Raw genomic sequence first — 26122 nt, forward strand, 5'->3', positions numbered from 1 at the left:
TTCTCAGAGATACCCAAGCAAGATCATTGATTTGTATTCTTTTCAGCATTTTCTGGGGACAAGGATGTGGACATTCTATTTTGGGTGATAGAGAGATGTGAGACGACAGCACCTATGCGTCCTGTTCATCTCACATCTACGACTGCTCCAAAATATATGAAAAATATATGGTATATCTCTAGATATTCTAGGGTCCTATCTGCATGAACAATACCTGAAAATTCTATGGATGTGTATTCTGACATAGAGATTATAATGCAAAATCTGGCAAACAACATACAAGGTGCTGCACAGGACATGGAAGAAAGGCTTCAATGACAAGTTAATAGGTAATTTTTAGTTTATACATATTTGAGGTAAAACATTTTGATGTTATAAATACTACGATGTTAAAACAACCATATCTGAAGCAGCTCTAACTCAGCTATTACAATTTTTGCAAAGTAACTAGAAGTTATGGCATGTCATAGTGGGTCCAAATCCTTTTTAAAAGGACCCAACGTAACTTTACCTTTGTGTGAGCTCCTATATAGATAGGGTAAATTCTCATATTCTGGTCACATTCCTGAGAACTGAACAAGTAGATCCACACACCCAGTGGGGCTTTAGACTTGTGTTTCTAAAACAACAGCATCCCTGCCCCACCCAATGCCACAACTCAAGTAAAAGAAACCAGGATTCTAGTAGTTCTTTGGATTGTGGCCTCTGTCTTTGCAGGATTTATATCTTGCAATATATCTCTGAGCATGACTTCTTAGAAGTAAACTCCACTGAGGTCAACAGGGCTTACTTCTTGGTCAGTATGCTTAGGATTCCAAAGTGCATAAAGTGTTCTTAATAACAGGAAGTTGTAAAAAAAAAAGTACAAGTAATAACTAAAGAGATTCTCTTTCAACATACCAAACATATACTGTATATATATATTTCATTAATGTTAGAAAGGATTTAATTGAATTTTATATTTAGGTACAAAATATTATTATGCAATCCATTTAAGTGTATGTCTCCCCTCTAAAGGCCTTGAGCTACAATTTTATATGTAATTTTGTAATTTGAAATAGGGAATATTAATAACACTTTTTATCAATGCTCTATCTATGTTAAAACAGCCTTCAGCATTAAGCAATAATGAATGTGGATCAGTAAATTATTAAATTTCTTGATATTTATTTTGTTTTGATCCAAAGAGAGCACAAACTTGCATGATAACGTATATTTCCATTTGCTATCAGACAGTTCAGTTTCTTAGACTAGGTCTGTACTAATTAATATTAGAGAAGATTAAATAGGCTTAAATACGTTTACAAAGAGGGCAGATGTACTGTAAATTGGAATAGTGGAACAGCTGTTATGGAGGTACTGTGCTATTTATGCTCCTATTGTACAGAAAGGGATTACTGCCTGTAACATTAAACCATACCTGATTTTCACATTTGAAAATATAAAACATTTACTAGTTGGTAAAATTACTAATGGAACCTAATAGGTCATATGGGAATGTCCACAGATGTTTTAAAAAATCAAGTGTAATCATTTAATCTCCCTCTGCCAAACTGTAGATGTTATACACACACACACATACACAGACACACACAGACCCACACACACAGACACACACACACTTCCTACACACTATGAATGTTTCCTGTGGATAAAATCCTTTGCTATATTTAAGTAGACAGATGCCACAATTTTTTACATTTGGAGTTCCTAAAAGTTTAGAAGCAATGTAGGATCACAGTTACATTGGGCCATGGCTCGATGGTAGAGCACATGCTTTGCATGCAGAAGGTCTCAGGTTCAGTCCCTGGCATCTCCAGTTTGAAAAGGATCAGGTAGCAGATAATGGAGAAGACCTCTGCCAAAGACCCTGGAGGGCTGCTGCCAGTCAGCGCAGACATTACTGGGTTAGGTGGACGAATGATTTGACCTGGTGCAAGGCAGCTTTATATGCCAAGCTATAATCTACATCATGTCAGCCTAAATCATAACTCAGTGAACCTTGTATGAAGATGATGGCTATAGCAGATGCTTCCTTAACAACTGGAATTTCTAGAGCCTTCTATGGGATGGGATGGGGGGGAGAAGGATGGTTAAGTGTGGAAAATGGAACAGGTGAGATAAAACAAGTGTGTCTTGAGGATCTTCATAATCTCTTTTATAGCTTTGTAATGATTAGTCAGAACATATTATAAACTGCTTATGGCTCATTATCATTTCCATGTGATTCCCTGGGAATCGCTTAAGGACTATTCATGGTGTGGCTGTTCATGAAGCCACAGACCAAGGGACTTTCACAGTGCTGCATCTATTTTAGAGCTACCTACACTGAGATTGCCATTCATGAATATAGCCTGGTTTGCACGATCACTGCAGCCCAACGTGGCTTATTTAAGCCACAGTGCATTGTGGCGCGTGCCAATGGCCATTGTGAAGATTCAAGCTGTGGAGGGCAGTCGCCACAGCTTATAATGACATCCAAACCCAGCGATTGTTGCATTGTTAACAAATCACCCACAAACCATGGGCTGTTTTTGGGTTGGAGGTGGTTTGTTAACCACAGCAATAACCCACTCTGCGCCAGGTTCAGATGTCATGATAACCTGAGTCAACCACCCACTGTGGCTTGAATAATCACAATGGCCACTGGCACGCACCACAATGCACTGTGGCTTAAGTAAGCCACAGTGCGGTGCAGCGACTGTGCGAACCAGGCCTATGAATTATCGCAGCAGTGCTTTATTTAAAAGCATATACTTTACCCTTCCTTTGTGGGGATTCTAGCTGATTGTTCTCATTCCAGGTGTTTCTTTGAAGGGAATGGATGATGCTAGCCCCTGAAACTTATTTTAAATGCTAACAGACAACTACTGTGTAAATAACATTACAAAAGGACATTATGTTTATCCATCTTAGTCATGCTTTTAAATTTTAATTCATCTTCTAAACCACTTTCTCTCTTTTTAAAAATTCAAATGGATTTTTTAAAAAAGGTTTGAACTAGTTTGAATGCTGATTTCGCCTTAAGATGCTCATAGTTATACAATATTACATGGAGATGTTATATTCAACTGTGAAAGAAGGAAGATATTTACCTGAAAACCTTGCTTCCGCTGGTACTTTCGCCTTTGCTGCATGTCAGCAAATGTAGCTGCTCCAGTTGGATAAGTATAGGCCATATGTGGTAGGAAGCTCATTTGATCTATTCCTGGGTATGGTCGTAGCCCAGGAATACTGGTCTGAACTGGTGGCATAAAAGTGGCTGGGGGAAATGCGCTCTGTGGTGGAAGTGTGGTGTATAAAGGTTTGGCACTAAAAGGGTTCATACCAAATACTGGATTAGTGCTTTTATCCAAACTATTTGAATTAGAAAATTCTTTCTTGATAAAAGTCAAGTTCAGTGGCTCATCTGAGGTTTCAGATGATGAAGAAACACTGTTGTGGTCTACGTTTACACTATTTGATTTTGTTTTGTTCTTTGTGGCTATAATACTTTTGGGTTCCTTCATTTGTTTTGGTAAAGACAAGTCCAAAGGCTCAGCCTGAAGCTCCTCGGAGGAGAAACTGTTTGGAGTGTAAGAACTACTATGGGAGTTTTTAGAAGATGTGGAAGAAAGATTTAATGGAGAAGGAGTATTGCTCCTAGAGTGGTCCAATTTATCAACTGTTTTAATACTGGTAAAGTGAGTAGGTTTTGTTAGCCTGAGAGGAGTATCACAGTTAGTAACACTGTTATGAAGTTCAGCTATAGACGGTGATGTTATAGAGTCCACAGGCTTTATAGGGGACCTGGCTGACAAAGAGTCTTTAGTGGGAGTGTTGTTGGTGGCAGCCAGCACCACCTTGGCATTGCTCCTTTCCAGCGATGGCGACCTGGGAGTTGTGTACTGGTAGACTTTTCTTTGTTCGAACCATTCCTTCACGAATTCCTGAGGAAGGCCAACGGCAATGGAAATTTTCAGTAGTTCATCAGAGGTGGGTTCCATATTCATAGCAAAATACGCTTTAAGTACAGACATATGGTCCTTGTATGGATTGATGGGGCTAGTCATTCCTTTCTCAGAAAGTACTGATGACAGGAGGAGAGCTTGCTTATCAACAAACCCTCCCGGTTTGCTAGGTGCCATGTTTTCATGAGGTTGGAGGACTGCCTTGATTTCTTCATTCATCTTACACAGGTAACGTTCATGCTGATGCAAGGGAATGGGACCAGGAAAACTTTCTTTACAGAACTGGCATGAAAATGGAGTGGGTATATTATGGTTGTCTATCATTTTATCTTCAGTTACCAGATCTATTAGAGTGCGTAGCTTTTCTTTTTTAATATTGTTGAGCTGCCTCCTTGAGTCTGTAGTCAAACTCTGGAGACAAGCTTTGGCTTCGTTGACCTTTTCTAATGTGTAGTCAATAATACTTTTAGTGGCACCATTATGACTGACTACTGGAAGACCCACAGGTGGAATACCAGGAGAAGTAACACCTTGTTCCTCTGGTTGAGAACATGGGTCCTTCATGTGATAACCCTTCAATTTGGAGATCTCTTCACTGCTGCAGTCCATTTTCTGCCGAGAAACAGTGTTGTCCACAATCTGTAAGACTTTCTGCACCTCACTTAAATTGCTCCCCATTGCTGGGAATCCAAGTAAAGGTGCTTCCATTCCTACCCCTAAGTGCTGCATTGGACTTTGCGTAGAAGCATGGACTCCTATTGGGCTGGTTGCACCAAGTCTGCCATTCATGAAAGGATTAGCACCAGTGAACCCATGGGTTGCCATTAGAACTTTATATTCATTGAAATCTAGTGGTTCCGTTTTGATTTTCAGTAAGCCCGATTGCTCAGACATACTAAGTGGTTTTCCATTCTCCAGCTTGTTTCTCAGTTGTGTAATGGCTGAATTAGTAGGCGAGGAAGATACAGAATTAGGAGAAGAACCCGTCTTGATATTGTTTCTCATTCGACCATTTACAGAGATTAAGCCAATACATTTCTTGCTGCTGATGTGTGAACTATACGAGCCAGAATGGGAGAAACGCTTCTTGCAATTTGGACACTCGTATGGTTTTTCACCTGCAATGAATTTTTAAAAATTAAATGTTAGTAATGCACAAGCAGACATGTTCTTTACATTTGTAGTGTAGCAGCTGTTTTCTCCCCACTTCCAAAGTAAGTTTAGACCTCTGCAACTGGAAACAATTCCATTTAGAACTTCTCTAATTGGCAGCATACAAGGCCCCTTCTAATTCTGTGATCTCCCTAGCTTTTATTGCTGCTAATATTTTGTTGTAAACAGTGCATGCATGGATGTAGACCTTTTAAAAAGGGGGAGTATGGAACCTTATGGAGTATACTATATAAAGCAGTATGCTAAAAACCTATATGCCACACAGCAGTGTTAGTAATATCTCAGTACAGGGAGCAGAAAGATATAATCATAGAATCATAGAGTACCAGACGACCTTACCTGTCTCCTGAGAAACCTGTACGAGAGTCAAGAAGCAACAGTAAGAACCAGACATGGAACAACCGAGTGGTTCAAAATTGGGAAAGGAGTACGACAAGGCTGTATATTTTCCCCCTGCTTATTTAACTTATATGCAGAGTACATCATGAGAAACGCCAGGTTGGATGAATCACAGGTTGGAATTAAGATTGCCGGGAGAATTATCAACAACCTCAGATACGCAGATGACACCACCCTAATGGCAGAAAGCGAAGAGGATCTAAAGAGCCTCTTGTTGAGGGTGAAAGAGGAGAGTGCAAAAGCTGGTTTGAAACTCAACATTAAAAAAACGAAGATCATGGCATCTGGCCCCATCACTTCCTGGCATATTGAAGGGGAAGAAATGGAAGCAGTGACAGAGTTTATTTTCTTGGGCTCCAAGATCACCGCAGATGGTGACTGTAGCCATGAAATTAAAGGCTCCTTGGGAGGAAAGTTATGGCAAACCTAGACAGCATAGTAAGAAGTAGAGACATCACCTTGCCAACAAAGGTTCATATAATCAAAGCTATGGTTTTCCCAGTAGTAACGTATGGCTGTGAGAGCTGGACTATAAGGAAGGCTGAGCGCAGAAGAATTGATGCGTTCGAACTGTGGTGCTGGAGAAGACTCTTACGAGTCCCCTGGACTGCAAGGAGGTCAAATCAGTCAATCCTAAAGGAAATCAACCCTGACTGCTCATTGGAAGGACAGATACTGAAGCTGAAGCTCAAATATTTTGGCCACCTAATGCAAAAACTCCCTGGAAAAGACCCTGATGCTGGGAAAGATTGAAGGCAAAAGGAGAAGGGGATGGCAGAGGATGAGATGGCTAGATAGCATCACCGATGCAATGAATATGAACTTGAGCACACTCCGGGAGAGAGCGGAGGACAGGAAGGCCAGGCGTGCTATGGTCCATGGGGTCATGAAGAGTTGGACACGACGTAACGACTGAACAACAACAACAACAAAGGGTTGGAAGGGGCCTATAAGACCATCGAGTCCAAACCCCTGCTCAACGCAGGAAGCCTGATTCCCAGGCAGTCTCCCATCCAAGTACTAACCAGGGCTGACCTTGCTTCGCTTCCAAGATCAGACGAGATCAGGAGCATCCAGCAACCTTCTTCCAATTTTGCCATGTCTTTTAATAAGGAGCCAGGCAACATGCAGTTACCATGACTTCCTCTGTAGCAAATACTCTACAACAGTAGCACAACGTTGTGTGGGGCAGCTGGCATGGTTAATACTCCAGACGTTATTTAATTCACTGTATGCAAGTGGGCTTATGATTGTTAGCAGGGCCAGAGACCAGCAATATAAATATTTTCCCCTTCCCCTCCTTGCTTCACCCAATCTACATTCTTAACAAAGGGAAAATTCTGCTTCAGAATAAATTATGAAATTGGCACATCTTGACTTATTTTACTTTAATTATTTCAACTCCAGATAGCCTATGAGGCAATGGTCAAAGAACAGCAGCCAGGTCTCCCAGGAAGAGTCACCGATTCCTCATAAGAACATAAGAAGAGCCATGCTGGATCAGAGCAAGGGTCCATCTAGTCCAGCATTCTGTTCACACAGTGGCCAACCAGCTGTCGACCTGGAACCTACAAGCAGGGCATGAGTGCAACAGCACCCTCCCACCCATGTGCCCCAGCAACTGGTGTACATAGGCTCCTCCTCCTTCCTGTCATCTCCACCCTAAAGCCTTGATCCTTCCACCTTCTTTTACTCATAGTCAGGGGACTTGTTTTATTCAGTTTCTCCCACACCACCTCTTAGGCAGCGCAGATTGGCCCATGCTCTGCGCTTGTAAGAGCAATGCAGAGCAGTGGAAACGGGGCATTCCCGGGGGCAGGGTGGGGCAGGGAAGTCGGAAATGCTGTTACAACATATCCTATGAGTCATCCGGCCACTGCTTCCTGCGCTCCAAGGTCCCATGGCTAGACAGCCTAAATTGGCTGTCTAGCCATGAAAGTAGGGCAGGGAGAGCGAGGAGGAGATCCACTCCTCACCACTCCTCCCGCCCTGCACTGGATAGGTGGTCGCGGCCGGGGTAGGAGGTGACGGTAGATCTCAAAAGGATTTCGCCCTCCATGTATCTGTTTTCAATTTCAAATAACTGGCCAGTATTACCAGCTTTACTTACAATAAGTCTACATCAAAAGATGACGGCTTTTAGATTGGGGAAAAACCCTAAATATAGTTTGGCTTTTCAAATATTCACAAGTGGGGGAGGGAGTCGCTGTGGTTCATAGAACCTCCATCTCTCTCACCAGGAAACCAGTCCACCTTGGAGCAGGCCTTGAGGGGTTGCACCTGGTGTTGGGCCATAGAGACAGATTGGGGATGCTGCTGGTGTTACTACCCACCCTGCTGCCCAGCAGCCTTCCTAACTGAGCTGGCGGAAGTGGTCTCAAGTGTCGTGTTGGAGGAACCCAGGATGGCAGTACTGGGTGACTTCAACGTACACGCTGAGGCTGTCTCTGGAGCTCCAGCTCAGGACTTCATGGCCTCCATGGTGACAACCATGGGGCTGTGTCTGTTTGTCACTGGCCCAACATATGAAGCAGGGCACACCCTTGATCTGGTCTTTGCTCCGAGCTGTGAGATGAGTAATCTGAAAATGGGGGTGGGGTGTCCAAGTAACCCCATAGTCATGGTCAGATCATTTCCTGGTGAGATTTGAACTCATGGTGTTACTTCCCTTCTGCAGGGGTGGGAGATGGCCCATTCGGATGGTCCACCCCAGGAGACTGACGGAATCTGATGGATTTCTGAATGTCCCAGTAGAGAAATCTGGTGATCAGCTGAGGCCCTAGCCTCACTGTGGAACAGTAAGATGCGGAGGGCCATCGACTTGATTGCACCTGAGTGCCCTCTCCGGTGCTGTGGAAGCCATTCTGCTCCCTGGCATACTGGGAAGCTACGGGCAATGAAACTGGCTGGATGTCGGCTAGAGCGCAAATGGCACAAGTCTCAAAGCGAAGATGACGAAGCATGCTCTAGAGCACATAATCCTGTCTATTGTGTGGCAGTGCGGGCAGCAAAGAAGGCTTACTTTCCTGCTTCCACTGTGTCAAGTAGCCATCCAGTGGAGCTCTTTCAGGTGGTCTGGGGGCTGTTAAAACCCTCCCCAGTGAATGGGGCCCTGGTCCCCCAAGGACCTGCTGTGACCATTTTGCATCTCACTTTGAAGACAAAAGTGCTTCTCTCTGCAGCAAACTTGATGCTGCTGTTAGAGCAGTTCCAGTCGTGGTGTCTGACGCTACCAACTGCCTGATTTCAGCTGCAGTTGTTGCTGAAGGATGTGGACAAGGTGCTTGCAGCCCAACCACATGCCCTCTCGATCTATTCCCCTCCTGGCTAATAAAAGCTAGCCAAGGGTGTCCTAGACCCATTTCAATCTGGGTTTCACCCTGGTTATGCAACTAAATCAGCCTTGGTTGTCCTGACCTTTATTGAGAGAGGGACAGGGGGAGTGCAATCCTGTTAATTCTGCTCAATCTCTCATCGGCTTTTGATACCATTGACCATGGTATCCTCCTGGATCGACTCCATGGGATGGGTATCAGAGGCACTGTGTTACAGTGTTTCCGGTCCTACCTGCGAGGCCAGCAGAGAGTAACATTGGGTGACCATTCCTTGGCCCCTTGGCAACTGAGGTATGGGGTTCTGCAGGGTACCATCTTGTCCTCAATGTTATTTAACATCTATATGAAGCCACTGGGAGCAGTCATTAGGGGATTTGTAGCCAAGTACCACCAGTATGCTAGCTCTATCTCCCTGTGACATCTGAATCAGGAGAGGCTGTGCAAGTATTGGACCGGTGCCTGAACTCAGTAATGGGCTGGATGAGGACCAATAAACTAGAACTGAATCCCTGTGGATTCCCGAAGCCCTGTGGGTAAGTGATTCCCAAGTCTGGGAGATAGGCTCATTGCCTGTTCTGGATGTTGTTGCACTCCCTCTGAAAGATCAGGTCCGTAGTTTGGCGGTACTCCTAGACCCATCACTGTTGCTGGAAGCCCAAGTGGCCATGGCAGCTCGGAGTGCCTTTTACCAGCTTTGGCTGGTTCGCCAACTACAGCCTCTCCTGGACAAAGATAGCTTGGCCACAGTGGGACAGGCACCAGTAACCTCAAGGCTGGATTACTGCAATGTGCTCTATGTGGGGCTGCCCTTAAGGCTGCTCTGGAAGCTGGAGCTAGTGCAGAACACAGAAGCTCGGCTGTTGTTGAGAGCTGCCCCTTTCCAGCAAACTCCTTTGCTGAGGGAACTGCACTGGTTGTCTATTCGCTACTGGGCCAGGTTTAAGGTTTTAGTACTAGTGTACAAAGCCCTAAGGAACTTGGGACCAGGACACCTGAGAGAGCACCTTCTCCCTTACCACCCTGCCCAGTCACTGAGGTCATCAGAGGGCTTGCTCCCAATGGTTACACATGGACCTATGGCACGAATGGAGTCCACTAGGAGAGGAGCCTTCAGCGTGACAGCCCCCTTGCTTTGGAATTCCCTGCCCCTAGAGGTCAGGCAGGCACCAACACTGTGTTGTTTCTGGCGCCTCCTGAAAACAGCACTGTCCCAGGAGGCATTCCTTAACTGACCAGTTACAGTTTGTATTATCATTGTGTTTTTAAACAAGTGTAATTTTAATGTGGTGTTTTAATCTTTTTATGCTCTTACTGATTTATCTTTTGTGTTCACCGCTCCAAAATCTGCTCTAGATATGGAGCAGTATATAAATATTGTAAATAAATAAATACATTTGAAATATCAGTTAAGATGTTGCCCTATTTTCCTACTGTCATATGTCCTGAGCCAGAGACTCATGTGATCTCAGAAGTGTACCTCGGTTTCTTAATAACCCCAGGGAAGCCCATTTATTTCAATGCAGGGAGCCAGTTTGTGTACACAAAATTAGCTGTTTCTATTGAAATGAGAGCCAGGGTTGTGACGTGGCTACAGAGTTGGATTGGATGTAGGAAACCCAAGTTCCTACTCAATCTGCAGACAATCCTAGTTGCCTGGCGAAGGTATATGAATGCTTGTTGTGTTTATACTTTATATTTTTACGTACATGCAAAATACTTTACAAGAACACCTTTAAAAGTACATATATGAAGAAGTCCTATACTAAAAGCCCACCAGGTGCAGTCTTGGATAAGTCACTGTAATAGTAATAGTCTCAGTCTAACTTATCATTCAGGGAGGTTGTGAGGCTAAACAGCTACATTGAATTCTGTGGAGGAAGAATGGGATACAAATGTAATAAAATAAAATAGATGAGGCATCCATTCCAAGTAAGGGAGCTTGATTTGTTATTGTGGTGTTAATTGGGAGTGTTAATGTTGTTCATTTTTTCGGTTCCCTGTATTTTTTAAAATAGGAATATAAATATAGGAGTACCAAATGAACAAGATTTTTTTTTTAATTCCTCTGAGTAGAAATAGCTTCAGGAAGCAATTAGGATTTAATTAATTAATTAGGTAACAGACTCTGCTATTTGAAAAATCTTCTATGGAAGCTCAATGTCCCCCCCCTTTTCTGAATAACATGAAAAATGAAGATAAATCAGATATCATTTATGAAGTATCTTGGTAGTTCTAAACAAAAATGTGTACATTTTAAGCAATCTTTCTTTTCCTTTTTAAAAACACAGTTAATTAAACAAAATGCAAATGAGAACCCTGGCACCTCAACTACTCACCACTGTGGATTCGCAGGTGTTCCTTCAGATGGTGTTTATATTTGAAGGCCTTGCCACACTCTGTACACTTGAACTTACGATTGCCTGCTCCTTGGGTCAGCATTTGGTGCTAGGAGAGTAAAGACACCAGCATGAATTTTATGCAAATATATGTGTGTGTGTATGAGAGACAGAGAGAGAGAAAGAGAGAGAAAGAGATGCAGAGGGAGAGGGGGAGAGAAAAACAGAGAAAGAGATTTCCTTTTAAGAAAAAAAATAATTAAAGCAGCTTTGTATTTATCTGTCAGAGTAAAAGATCTGCGTGTACATTTATTTGCCTCATCAGTGCTTCCATAAAAATCAAAATGTTGGCAGTAAACCTGAAGCAAATCTGAATGCACTTTCAGCATTTACTTTGGCATTACTTCTTACTCTTTCATCGGCAGTGCAATATATTAAGGCATGCAGTGTTGGGGGAAATGGATTTGTTAATTTTAAAAAGGAACTACGATTTGTAATATTCCCAGCATATTGTAACTACGTATAATTCTTCATAACATGCTGTTTAAAAATATACATCTATTTATTGTGCCATTAAGTGTTGCAATTATAGGCAAGTTTTATTTGTTATCAAATGCAAGAGGTGGTCACTGCTGGAAAAAGTCCTGAGAATTAAACCATCTTTCTGTTTCTTTCTTTTTCTCCTTTGGAGCAATGCAAAGGAGCAGGGGCAAAACAAGAGGAAAAGTTGGCAGAAAGGAGAAGTTAAAAAGCAGCATAAAGATAGAATCAAACACAGCTGACCTTTCTGAACAAGTGAGAAAAGTGCTGTGACTTTGAATTCTGACCAAAAGAAAAAAGAAAAGAAAAAAAGCTGCAGTCATCTAGTCTGGATGTTCAAGGTAGGAGGTCAGCCTTTTTTTTTCTCCCAAGCAGCAATGACACAAAAGCCTATAGCAGAAAAGACAGCACAGAAACGGTATGACAACTGCTAGGGTGTGCTGAATCTTCCCACATTCCTAGTGAGACAGATGGTGTTACATGGGACACAGGGAGGGTTGTTCAAACAGCAGCAACCTTCAAAGATCAAGCAGAGCCCAGCCCGCCGAGCGCCATTGAGGGACCAGCGCTCATATGTTGCTGAGTTGCATAAACAAACAGCAACAGCTGCTTTGTCTCCCCCCACAGCCCTCAAAGGACTACTATAAACTTTAGTTGTGCCACTGTTAATATGATACAATCATTTTAATTTACTAATTGTAAATGCCATGAGCAAATGAGGGGACTTTTCAACACCAAAGCTACCATTCGTAATGCGCCAACACAATCACACTCTTGCATGTGAAATTTAAGGCAGTTAGATTGGATAAATATCCAGCCATTTCCCCCCTAGTGTTTTGCTAGTAAGAAGCAATAGGGAGGGGAGGGAGGAAAGCCACACTGACTCCCATTTTGTCAGGAAGAAGGAAAAGTTAGAGATTAATAACCCTCTCTACTCTTTAAAATAAAATGTTATGATAACCTCTGTCGGAATTATATTTTATCGATTACAGAGATCAAGTGAGAGATAGTGAGCTAATTACTAAATTGCTTGATTAGAAGGTGGGCCTGATGCAAGTTTGTCTAATTAAACACATATTTTATTGAAAGATGCCTGTCAAGATAAATCTAGATGACTATTGTTTTACATTCTTTAGGATAAAAAGAAACTATATATATAATTCCCATATAACTAGATAAAATGCTTATCACTAAATTTAGGACCTTCCATTTGGATTTCTCATGTAACACATCATAATAGAATTTAAAATACAATTCTCTAGTGAGCAGAAAAATATACCTTTGGTATGTAAAAAGCTTTCTAATACAGCACATTTGAGTAATTAGTTTATGAATCTAACGAAGCTTAATCATATGTTCAAAAGAGACATATTCTATTCAATTAAATCAAATGCATATCAGATCAAGGGATCATTTTGATTTATAGCAGATATGCTGCTGTGATGTATACATTTCAGCAGTGGTAGATTCCTAATGTGATCATATGCTATTAAAACAATCATAAAGCATGCAACATATGTACAACAAGATTAACTCAAAAATATAAACCTATTCTTATGAACTAGTTGAAAAATACACATAAAGCTTAATAAAAGTAATGAATGACAGAAAAGAAGTTTAGCAGATTCTTGAGATGTCTATGAGATCCTATGTAGAAAAAAATGCAGCACAAAACTAGGTGAAAAATGGAATTAAAATTGCTGAGATGTTTAATAATGTATAATTAAAATGCCACAATTTCATTCACATTTTGAGGAACATAAAAAAATGAAACTAAAGTCAAGTTAAAGTGCAAATAAAATTTCTAAATTAGAAATTAACACACTCATTCGATCGTGAACATAAGACTATTAAATCATATTAGAAGAGACCATCAAAAAATCATTTAGACCTCAATTAAAGCTATTACCATTAAAAGATCTGCATCTTCAAAATGCCATGAAAAATTAATAATGATTGCCAATCAAAGCAATATCATTTCTCTAAGGGGTTATTATAGAAAGAAATCACTTAAAACAAGCCCCCCCCACCTGATCTGTCCCTGGCTTGTGCGTCACCATATGCCGCTCGAGCTGGGTGCGGTAGGCAAATGTGTAGTTACAGAGAGGGCAAGGAAAGTTTTCCTCGTTCTTCTCATGGCGATACTTGATGTGCTCCTTCAGTGATGTCAAACGCTTGTAGCCCCGGTCGCAATAGGGGCAGGTCAGCAGTTGGGCAAAAGCATCTGGGGTTCCAGGTGGCAGGTCTGTAACCAAGAGACATGAGAGAAAGAGGCAGGCTGAAAGGTCAGTAAATCAATGGCAGCTAATGGGCTTATTGCCCGGGATGGATTGACTAGAATCACTGCAATCTCCCTACACTGGAGTGCCATTTCTACCTAGCTTGCAAACTACATCAATCACCTTTTACACACTCAGGGCAAATTTCTTTGAGTTGTTAGAAAATTAATTCAAAACTTTGCTGTATCTTATTGTAAGACCGTAATGGCTTGTTAAAGATTTTTATTCTTTGAGTTATTGATGCTGTGTACTTAATTACCAATCTGCTGTCTCCATACACAACACCATCTAGTTCATCTTCATGGATACTTTTTTCAATTATTTATGAAAGACTTAACAGAATCAGTTAGTAATCCTTAATTTATCCCATGAAGTCAATCATTCCAAAACTAAAATTAGAGCAAGAACACTCCTCCTTTAAAATGCAACCCTTAATTGTCCCTGCTATTTATTTCACCTACAGAAGTCTCAATTTGCTGACTAAAAAAAAAAATCACAATATGCTGAAATTACAGCCCCAATCTTTGCTCATGAAATTCCACGCTTCTGCAGCTGTTCTTCAATTTTAAGGTAAACACCCAGGCATGTAGTGCATTTATAATTGCAACAGCTGCAAGAGGTCAGAAGAGTGGCTAAAAATGAATTCCATCCTCACCATTTTCTTCTTGCCCATTGGCCTCTGGAGTGCCAAGACGAGACAGTTCCTCCGGGGCTTCTGGGTAAATAATGGCGGTATCACTGCGTTGTAGGTACTCTGCTATACTGTCTGAGTGTCCATCTCCTTCCTCCAGTTTCCTCTTAGCAAAATATTCTTCAAAGTCCGATGTGCAATTTGCATTCTTAACTAAAATGGAAAGGAGCAGGGAAAAAAAGAAGAAAAATAAATGGCTTTCGGGGGGATTTATATGTCTGTCTGCATGCTGGTGTTGGAGCTGTACATCAACCTTTTGAGCTTAATCCTACGTCAACCCATACTGTCACCTAGCCCATTTTTCCTATTAATAAAATCAAGTGAATGACTATATATTTGGCAAAATCTCTGATGACACTACTCATTACTGAAGAATTTCAGAAACCATATTTCTGCCCTTCTTTCATTGAAAAAGAGAAAAAGAAAAGAAAAATGGTACAGTCTTGTATGCTATCTGCACATAGTATCTAAACAAACAATGTTTTTAGACTTCCAGGTATTTTTGAACTCCTGTGTTACTTAACGATACTTTAATGGTACTTTACAAAAATTAAAGTAAGATAGCAGCCTCTGGAAGGAATTCTGCTCTCTGTCCTTAGGTTCTCTGAGACTGAGACTGTCACCTCAACCACATGATAGGTTAATGGGTTACCCTGGTTTTGGATCTCCTCACACCTTACAGGTTGGATTTGGAGCTTATAAATCCTTATTGGGTGGGTACTTTGATGCCTTTCACAGGAAACTGATGTAAGTCACCTGCCCATTTTCTCTCATGTCTGCTGAGATGGAGAACCAGCCCTTCATGTTGGTGCTGGATAGGGAGAATGGGGAAGAAGGTACACGGAGAAGAAGAATAGGGGGAAGATGGTCAGACCTGCAACTTGGCCCATCAGCATCTCCCTGCTCCCTGAAAGTAGAACTGGGCTGCTTAGAATTCAGACCCAAGGTTGCTCAGGCACAAAATAACTGTTCTCTCTGTAACACCCGATAGCATCCTTCAAGAAGCAATGCTAATTCCTCCACCACTGCAAATAGTGTGATGTCTGGAATGATTTTACAAACAGAACCACATATTTCTGAAACACAACTATGTGAGGTAGGCCCTAAAAACTATTTTTGCAGTCTACACTGGCTTCCCCTTTTTTCTCATAACATAAACTTGTTATATATTTTTTTATTACCCATGCAATGCTCATGAAAAATAATGTTCTCTGAACCACAAAACATCATCTTGCTAAAATTAATAATTTCCCTTCCAGTTTCCCTATCTGAACATTAGATGCAGGAATAATTTGGTGAAGCCCATGATGTTACAGAAAATTATTAATCCAACTATACAGAAGAGCTGGCATTCAATCCGTTGCTCAGCTATGCATGTGTAAAACTTAAACATGTGTAACTCAGAGCAGAATTATAGATAAAATTGTGTTTTAGAAAGCATGTCTTCAGGACATGTACAGCCAAGGACTTTTACTGGCACTTGCTTTTTAGTGTCCATACATATTAAGGCTTTGCTACATTTATTTGGTTAGGTCAGATTACAAACTGAGCACCAAGATGATTAAAATATTTTCTCTCTCATAAAGCAACCAAAATAGAGATCAACTTGATTCTGCTCCCTATTACAATACCATAAATCAGCAGTTTCTACCCTAAAATCAATGGGGTTGGATTGATAATTATAGAGTGACAGCAGCACTAGATTTACATCATTGTAACTTAGACTGTGGGAGGAAACCAACACACAGAGTTACTGAAATATTTAGCATCTTTGCCTCAAGGCAACAGATAAAGGAGAAAATCCATTATGGTGCCATAGGTGGTCAATGGTGTTAGGGTAAAATCAACTCACATCTCTATTTGCTGAAGATATTTTTTTTAACCCAAAATGGGTTATGAAAAAGAATAACTTTATAACAAAATCTAAAGAAAATACCTAATTCTGCAAGAGGGGGGAAATGGTGCAGTAAAACGTATAGCTTGAAACTACTAAATCCCAGGAGATCCCCTAATATCATTTACAGAAGGAAGCAATTCTGGCAATAGCTTCATGGATGTTGTTAATAAAAATGTTTCAGTTCCTGTCAATACGCAGCATCTTTCTTCAATGCACAACCTGCTGAGCTGAAGTTAAACACACAGACATACACACACAATTGGTTCCTCCAATAGAGTCATGATTAAGATGGATGAATCAGATAAGCAAAAATAAAGACTGGCACAAGGAAGGTGTTCATAACAGCATTGGAAACAGAAATCCTCTCTTTATAAACAGTTCTGAAATGGCTTATGAAGCTAAAGAGCAAATGTCAGAAAGCTCAGGAAATAAAAACATTATTGGCTGAGCCATTATTTGCAGGAGGTGGTATGCCTTGACCAACTAGCCATCAATATTCTTACCCTCTAGCTCTTTTATGATACTGTTCATGCTTTGTGTCATCATACTTTGTGTCACCATATTACATGACAATGAGTTTCAGGAAGAAATCTTTAAAAAGCACATATCCTTGGACTATTGCATTAATTTTATTAACATCTTAACTGCTTCAGATAATGGCCAGAATCCAAATATCCTTGCACGTAGTTCTCTTGAGTTTCTTCATCAGCAGCCCCTCCTCCTGCTGCAGAACAACCCACTTTTGAAAAAGAAGGGAGTTTCCAAATAGCACTGTCCAAAGCGATCTGCAATGCAATGTTACAGTGTATCCCTAACCTATAAGAAGAGCGCTTGTTTATGGCTCTAAGCAGCCTAGAACAGAACGTTTAAGCTCTGTTCAGGTCTGTATGGGGCGGGGGGGGGGTGTCAGGAAGTGATAACGGACACCATGTGCATGAGTTCAAACCCTTTACTGCCCTTCTTAGAAATGGCCATTGTACTCTTTAGAAACTGTCACATAATTTGCCCTGGCCTTCACCAAGTGGGGACTAGATTATCCTTTGTAGTAAGATGAGAAGTACAACGGTGTGTGAAAGATGGTTCTGTGTTTCTGGCCATGGTAGCAAATCGGTATCACCACACGAATATTCTCAATTAACTTTTATTCCATATTGCTCACTTCTGGGCCAGTCCACATATGTTTTCAGACCTACCCAACCAGCACTATTCCTTGTAATTCACTGGGTATGGCTGAAGTTGTTCTTTGGATCCCAGTTATATACAGGTCATGCTGCAGAGTGACCATCTACAGCAAAATAGTGAATGAATAACAGACACTATTCAGAATGATGAAATCTGAAAGACTGCAAGTATAGTGTTCTTGTATGGCCAAACACTGGTATAGTCAGTGCTAAACATATTGGGTTATATTCACTGGTATTCCTCTGCTGACAAAAGACTGTTTGATCCAGTGTAGGTTTCTGTCCATGGAAGAGGGGGCAATGTTTTGCCAGTTCCCCCTCCCTTTTGCAGCACCCAGCATCACCTACCACGCTATTCCAAAGGGTCTGCAACCCTCAAGGAAGGATGAAGGGGGCACCCCTCCCTCTTCCACTGTAAAAAAACTCCCTTCCCTTCCCAATCCACTGACAGAAACCTCCACTGGATCAAAGAGCCTTCCATCAGCAAGGGAGAACACCATTCGATATAACCCATTTAATGGAAATAAATCCATGTGTGCTTGGGAGAGTCAAATAATATTATGAAAGCTCTTCTCTTCTGCTCGTCAAAACACATTTGTCTTAAGGAGTCAACAATCTGCACAGACAAGAGTGCTGTTAAAGAATGAATATACAATTTGAACTGGGGATGAGCTATGAAGTATTGAGTTGGTTATTGGCATAGGTATGGAAGAAATACCCTGATAAGAGTTTCCTGTAAACTATAATAGCAATTTCTGGTGCACAATGGGAAGGGAGTGATGGAAGCAAGGAAGAAAATGGTGGAAGGCAAGCTAGCAAATACTGGTGAGATCCAGAATACCCATGAGGGGAGCTCTCTTCATGGGACGTTAGCACTGGAGGAAGGGAGGGTGGCAATTTTCATGGGAGGTGGCACAGCAGGCTGCAGAGGTATTTGGTAAAATTGCCTTCCCCCTTCCACAGATAGAAGGAAACATTTTATTTGTGGAACTGAAGGTCCAGATCTGATGCTCTGAACAGAAATGGAGAGCAGTGGGTGCCCTTTTCAGCAGCCTGGGCCATTGCCTATATTGCACAACTACTGAAACGAGTCCAGACTGCAGGAACATTACCCCAATATTGGAGGTTTATAGTCTAGCACAAATGTTTAAGATCAGGGTGCCAGGAGATTTTACAACATTAAAAAACACATCAAAAAACCTAGGTAGAACTAAGGCATATTTGAAAGTAGTGGTTCTGACATTTCCCTTTCCTAACCCTAAATATTTCACTGGAGGAATACATGGATGACATGGTCACCAATCATTCCTTCTCTCCTCCTATCCTAGTTTACTAGATCTGCAGCCCCATGTTCAGGTTCCTTGAGCTGGCCTACAAATAATTCTGATCTCTAGTTTTATACAGTAAGTTGTAATTACCTCCTTAATAGCAATTACTTGCTACAAGGGTCTAGAATTTGTGCATTATTCAGTTTCTGTGTATATTAAACGGAATTCAGGAGCTAAGGCAAATGTTTATGTCTAAGTTATAAACCTTAAAAACAGTGGGATTTACTCAGGAGACGACAGATTGTTAACTGAAACAATGCTAGCAATGCGATTATGTATTAAGAAATAATATAAATATCAACTGTCATTTGTATGGAGATCAGGCACTTCAAAGTTTCTCTTGTTTTACTAAAGAGCATTTAGCCATCATTGAAAGAATTGATTAGCATTGAAAACAAAAATTGATCACCTTTCCCACCCCAATCCCTATGAATGGCTCTTTCAGGGAAAGCAAGGTTTCTCTTATATGCCCTTTGCAGGATTTCGATGTAAATATCCACTTGCATCGATTCCTTGTGAATTTAAATTGCACACCAAAATCACACTCCATCTGTGAGTCAAGCTTTTTAGGAAGATGTAAAGTGAGTGATCTCACTAAGGAAGTCTTGTTTTAATTAAGCACTGGGGCAGGGACTCCCTAAAGCCTGAGGTAGCATAACATCATATGAGCATAAACCACACTAAGGAAAGCAGATATTTAAAGGAGACACTCAAGAGCTTGGGAGGCCAGTTATTTCTTGTGGGAACTCTTGCTGTAAGATAGAGATAGCTGCTCCTAATCGGCAACAAAGCTAATAAAACCACAGCCTTCATTAGGCAGGAAGTGGCAGGCCCTCATTGGTACATGCAGATTAGAGTCTCAAAACGATCAGTCCTTCCAACTTGCCAACTTTTACTTCTGTTTTCCTTTCTGCGGAGAACCCTTTTCCTACTAAAAAAAATACTGTCTCAGCAAAGCACATTTGTCTGCTGGTATTATTGGGGTGGGTGTGGAGAGAACAGATTTTGTTTATATATGGGGAATTTGTTTATCCATTTCCTAAAAATATATATTAGGACTAAAAGCCTCAAAGCTATGCTGGGTTGAAGTGGTATCAGTTTTACCTGTGTGAAAGTATGTGAAATTAATGGCTCAAATTTGGTGTAACTGGTGATGCTTATGAATCATCACCACAATTTTTTGGTTGTATGTGAAACAATCTGCATAGTTTTTCAGAGGACAGATGCTCAATTTACAGAACCGACTTTCATACTGGTAGCAGTACTGGTATTAATAGTCTCATGACTATCCTGATGAGATGGGACTACAACTGGAATCAAATAGAAACCTTTTCATTTCCGGTATCCTGAGATACAAAATGTTGAAATTTGCTCTCTGTGCTTATTGTCTGTTCGTAGCTGTCACTTGAAGTGAAGAAGACTCAGCCAACAGTGCTGCCTAATTTACTAGGACAGGCCAGTAATCATGTATGTAGCTAGATATTTGCAAGCCCCACATAAATGAATGGAACTTAGAAGTGACAGCTGTGTGTGGGACTACTACCTAGAAAGTCTTCAATACACTAGTAACTTCACAGAATATTAGATCTGATTTAAACATTACCATTGCCACATGTGGAGATGCCAGTGGGGACTGGAAATGGCATGGGTATTTTCCATGCGTTTGGAGCACTAAAACATAGCGTTGATACCAAATGGAAGTGTTTCCATCAGCATCCCATGCATAATATTTTAAGTGCCTCTTAGTTTAGTTGAGAAAGAAACTATACGGGCCCATCTCAGAATCCTTGTATGCGGTAGTTTTTTCTGCTAGAAAAAGAGATGTAAATAGATATGGATATCAGCACAGAGGTTAACTGGTAGTACAACACTGCTGTATTTATTGTGTCTTTGTTGTGGCAAGGAAAATAAATGGTGAGAATGTCAAAGGCAAGGTAGGAGAGTCTTAAAATGTTTGGGCCATGTTATGCTGATCATTGACTATAACAATAAATGATTGATTATTTGGGCCATGATCCTTCATATAAATAGAGAGCTTTCTTTCTCAATTAAAACTCTGTATATGGTTTGAAATCATATCTGTCTTCTGCTTTTAAAAAGAAAAATATTTAAAAGAAATAAATCAATATGGGTGCTTCAGGTTCTTCACTGTGATTCATACATAATGAAAATAAAGTGACTTTTGTTTTTACGTTGCAGATTAATCTTCATTATATAACGCTAATGTACAAAAAAAAAAACCTAAAAAAAAAACACAAACCACACACAACCTCAACACCAACAGGGTTTTATTTTTCCACTATTTTTCCCCATAAGAATTAGACAAGTCAATTTGTTGTGATGTCTAATAAGAATATGTGGGAGTGTACTGGCATTAGAGATGTGTGAGTAATAAAATCCTTGTAATATTTGGGTGCCACCTTCTTTAATAACATTTCTAGCGGGCACTAAGAATCATCAAATCTCATAATGGAACATGAAAACAGCTTATTTAGAATGAAAACTAGGGCAGGGAGAATATGGAATAACTGTAGTGCCTCATTGGAAAAGATATTTCCCCTACATTTTCATGAAGTTAAACTATCCTTCATTACTCATGTGCTTAGCATCATTGTGACATCCTCATGACTCTGAACTGTATCAGGTTCCGAGCACCAGAACCATGTGCAGAACGTTGCCCAATGCAGGTGTCTTCACAGTGAGGAATGGTTGAGACACTGGGCAAAAGTATGTAGGCTACATACATGGAATCAGTCAATCAAGTGGAAAACAGTTTGAACACAGGAAAATATGATTGTGTATATATGTTAAAGTTTTCTTTCTTAATCAAAACCTTCAGGTGTCTGAAGTATGAATCCTCTACAAAAAGTGCACCCATTAGCATTACCAAGATGTTTGCATAGACTGTCACAAAAAGATAGCTCCAGCTACATTAAATTCCAGCATAGTCACCTGTGTTGGGGAAACATCTCCTTACTGTGCTGGAATCTATTAGCTCCCAAGGATGCCATCACAATAAATGAGGGAGAAACAGATGAAGGCAGGAAAAAGATACTGTTGTCAAATAGCAATGAAACAATCCTAGCCATTTTGGTCTCTGTGGAAACGTTCCCAGTAATTTCACTGCAATCAGGGCTATACCATTGGTTTGTATCAAAATGAACCAATCAGGGAAATCTTAAAATACAGATTTATTAGATATATCTCACACTTTTCAATAGGAAACAGAATTAGCCTGATCTGGCTTGTTTATTTATTTCTGTTTGCATAAAAAATAACCCAAAGTAAGATGGGGAACAAGTGGTTTCCAAAGGCCTGTTCCTACCTGTTCCATTGTTTCCAGTGGTCTGAATTGCAGCTTCAGGCCCCATGGTGTCATACTCTTCCTTCATTTCTTCTGCAATATAAGAATGTACATTTTCAGTATTTCACCAAGAAAACAGTTTATTCAAACAGAAGCAAATGTCAGTAACAAATATGATTCTTTCAGCAAAAGCACAGAATGGGCCACTTGCACAATGGTTTTTTGCTCAGGCAATTTCATGAATTTGCTCATGTTAGCTGAATGCCAAGGGTCAGTTCACACAATATGGGTTTTCTCCATGTGAGCAGTCCCAGTTCTTACTGGGTACATGTTTATGTGGACAAACAGAATGCATGAACTGGATGATTTAGAGATATAGCAACACTTCCTGTGATCTTCGTGGTTGACAAACGGTACTTCTATGATCACAGGAAGGATTGCTGACACAATTCAATCTGTCCAGACAATCACGTGATAAATAAACTTAAGACAGCGTGTGTGTGTGTGTGTGTGCGCACGCGTGTGCACGCGCATATTGAGAGTCAGTGTGGTGCAGTGGCTAGAGTGTTGGTCTAGGAGTTGGGAGATCCAGGTTCTAGTCCCCACTCAGCCATGGACGCTCACTGGGTGACTTTGGGCCAGTCACAGACTCTCAGCCCAACCCACCTCACAGGGTTGTTGTTGTGAGGATAAAATGGAGAAGGAGGACTATGTACGCCACCTTGGGTTCCTTAAGGAGGAGAAAAGGCGGGATATAAATGAAACAAACAAACAAACAAACAAACAGGGCATATTCAGAGATCCAGCCCTAAATTATTCACAAGAAATGTTACAAATGGCAAGAAACAACAGTATCTTTCGGTACCGATGAAGGGCTTTTGTGGAGGTCGCTGGGACAAACAGTGGAAAAACAACCTTATCTAACTAAATTATTCATATAAAGGAAGTACAGGCACAACACCAGAACCAATCGCAAATACGTATGAGACAATTCTAAACAGCAGTTTGTACAAGTGACTAGAGTATTGATCTATGATGAGGGGCACCTGGGTAGAAATCCCCATTCAGCCAGGAAGCTCACTTGGTAACTTTGGGCCAGTCACTCAGCCCAACTTACCTCACAAGTGTCATACATGAGGAGCGAGGCACGTGTGCTACTTCGAGCTCCTTGGAGAAAGATTAGGATAAAAACATAGTAACTCATACTTTCACAGCTTGCCATTTTAAGAAACTGTTTTCAGCTTCTTTTGCACCTCCATGTCCTTAATTTGGGATAGGCTGATTTATAATCTTGGTCTACTTTCATCACTGGCAGGAACCTTCCATTCAAAATAAAAAATATAATGTGTTTGTTTGTTTATTAAATTTATTAATCGCCCATCTGGCTGGTCACCCAGCCACTCTGGGCGATGTACAACAATAAAAACAGTTTACACAATAAAATTCAACATTAAAAACATCACATTTCTAAAATTACCCTAGCCCACCCCAAATTGCTGCAGTTGATGGCTGCACAAGTAATGTGAAGGAATTATTCCTGTAAATGAAGAAAGTGGCACCAAGGGCTACAATTAACTTTTATTTAGAGTTTGTTCTTTTTAAGCCTGATTGCAGTATTTGGGGGGGGGGAGATTTTGTGATTTTTTTTGAGGAGGGTCACAGCATTGGAGAGGGGAGGATTAGCCCTTCCCTTCCCTGCAGTGATCCCCCCCCCAATTACCACTCTGTGCTGCAATTAGGTTATTTTAAAGCCTCCAATAGCGCCACTGAAAGCCTTTTAAAAGCCTGCTTGCAGTGCAGGAGGCATTGTTTGAGGAGAGGTTTGAAGAATAGTGGACATTAGCCCTTCCCTCCCCAGCAGTGCCCCTCCACACACACTGCAATTAGGCTTTGAAAAAGCCCCCATTGGCATTAATAGAGACTTTTAAAAAACCTAAATACACAGGAAGGGGGAAGCAGGGGGCAATCTCCAATCAGTGATTGGTGATTAAAAAAAAATCTGGCCAGGGAAGAGGATGTGGGGATTAGGAAGTGAGGGCGAGGATTGGGGGAGAAGCTGGTGAGCCAGATGGGGAACATCCCATGGAGTGTATCCACAGGCTCCCCAAAGATTTGAGCAACTTTTGCCAGTGAACATGAAGAAAGAAATGGCCATTTGACTACTATGAACTATTACTTTGCTAAACAGTAAAATGCAGATATGCATTAAGCTTTGTAATGGGAGGGTAATGACAACTTTACTTCTGGCATTAAGAGAGGCCCTCTTTAACCCACCTGAGACAATGATCTTAGACATTTGTATTAACATATTTGCCTGTAGTATCAGCATAGCATAACAGCAGAACCAGCAGAATGCCATGTTCTGTGACACTATGCTACCTTAGCTGCATTTTCTATTGTAAACATGTATGTAGTAGCACAGCAGGTCCTCAGAAGTGGGGCTGTCAGCTCTGTGAAATGTCTCCAGTGTTGCAGTTAAGTTCTAGGGATGGTATTTTCAGCATTCTCACCCCACCAAGTCATTGCAAAATGAAATGTACAGAATAGACTCTCCCAATTATTGACCCAATTATTTCCTATACTTCTCCCCAGTCTTGATTCTGCATCCATATGTCTGCTGGTAAGGAGAATGGTGATATGGGCCTAGTATTTCACTGACGAAAAGCAACAGCTATATATTTCAATAAATGATATCTATAAATTCTTTCTAGTATGACAAACATCCAAATTTCCTACAAATAAAGGAAACCTGCAAGCAGATAAATTCAGAAACAGACCCAAGGAGATAGTAACTAGTTACACAGTCTAGGGATAATCACTGAAATTGTCAATGTTATTAAAATCACTTCCTGATACATGAAACTTAAAACACTTATTGCTTCTTCTTTTATTTGTAATAAGGATTTTGATGAAGAAAGAATGTGGTACAACATTAATCTATTTCTGTAACTATTGTTGTAAGGAAGAGAGAGATCAGTGTAAATAGCGACCCATTATTGGTTCACTCCCGAAATTTGTAATCTTGTAGTATTTTTCGAATGTCACATTTTATGAGTAATTAGTTGGTAGGATAACAGGATCTAATTGTACCGTTCTAATCAAAACTAAAACCGAAGTGAGTTAATGCAAAGCTTTACAGCCAGAATACGCTATGGAGCTATAAATATGCATTTTATGATTTTGTAGCTTAAAATGAAAAGCAAGATACTAAGTTAAAATATTCATGCAGAAACAGCCATTAATTTGTACAAACCATGTAGTTTACAGAGATTTGGCGTTTTGCCTTCTCTATAGAACATTTTTACAGGACATCTTGATTCCAAACCCTTTAGAAAAATCCATACACACTGATAAAAAGGTTGTCAGTTCTGATACACTGCAATACAACCATGGTATTTCTTGTGGCAGCTTACCAGAAAGCTGAATCAAGGTACAGTACTTGTGAGAGGTTTAGTGCTGGATATAAATATAGCTGGTGTGGATTTTTTTTTCTTCCTTGATCAGCTCATGTGATTTCTGGTAGAAAGGAGTCACAAGTTTCTTTCCATCTGAGGGCACATCTCCCCAGTCACCAAGGGGAAAACAGCTAACAGCATTTTCTTGTCTTTTCTTTCTTTCTTTTTTTGCATAATAGTGGTAATGCTAAGATTTCGGCTGTGCTTCCTTCCTCATTGTAATTTTGTTCTGTAGTACAGAGAAGTTACATTAT

General features: G+C 40.7%; 1 protein-coding gene across 3 annotated transcripts in view; it reads right to left on the reverse strand.

The window, feature by feature from the left end:
• Positions 1 to 26122, reverse strand: part of ZEB2 (zinc finger E-box binding homeobox 2) — a 176915-nt gene that overhangs the window by 22535 nt on the left and 128258 nt on the right. For all 3 annotated transcript variants that reach the window (XM_084809942.1, XM_084809951.1, XM_084809962.1), the window contains 5 exons: positions 22435 to 22506; positions 14668 to 14856; positions 13764 to 13978; positions 11194 to 11302; positions 3096 to 5068 (listed from right to left, as the gene is read on the reverse strand). In XM_084809942.1, the coding sequence (XP_084666068.1) occupies positions 3096 to 5068; positions 11194 to 11302; positions 13764 to 13978; positions 14668 to 14856; positions 22435 to 22506 (2558 nt within the window). The remainder of the gene's footprint in view (positions 1 to 3095; positions 5069 to 11193; positions 11303 to 13763; positions 13979 to 14667; positions 14857 to 22434; positions 22507 to 26122) is intronic.

This window comes from Heloderma suspectum, chromosome 1 (genome assembly GCF_057233095.1).
Source record: "Heloderma suspectum isolate Gila_16-S chromosome 1, 16-S_ref, whole genome shotgun sequence".
NCBI classification, from domain to species: Eukaryota; Metazoa; Chordata; class Lepidosauria; order Squamata; family Helodermatidae; genus Heloderma; species Heloderma suspectum.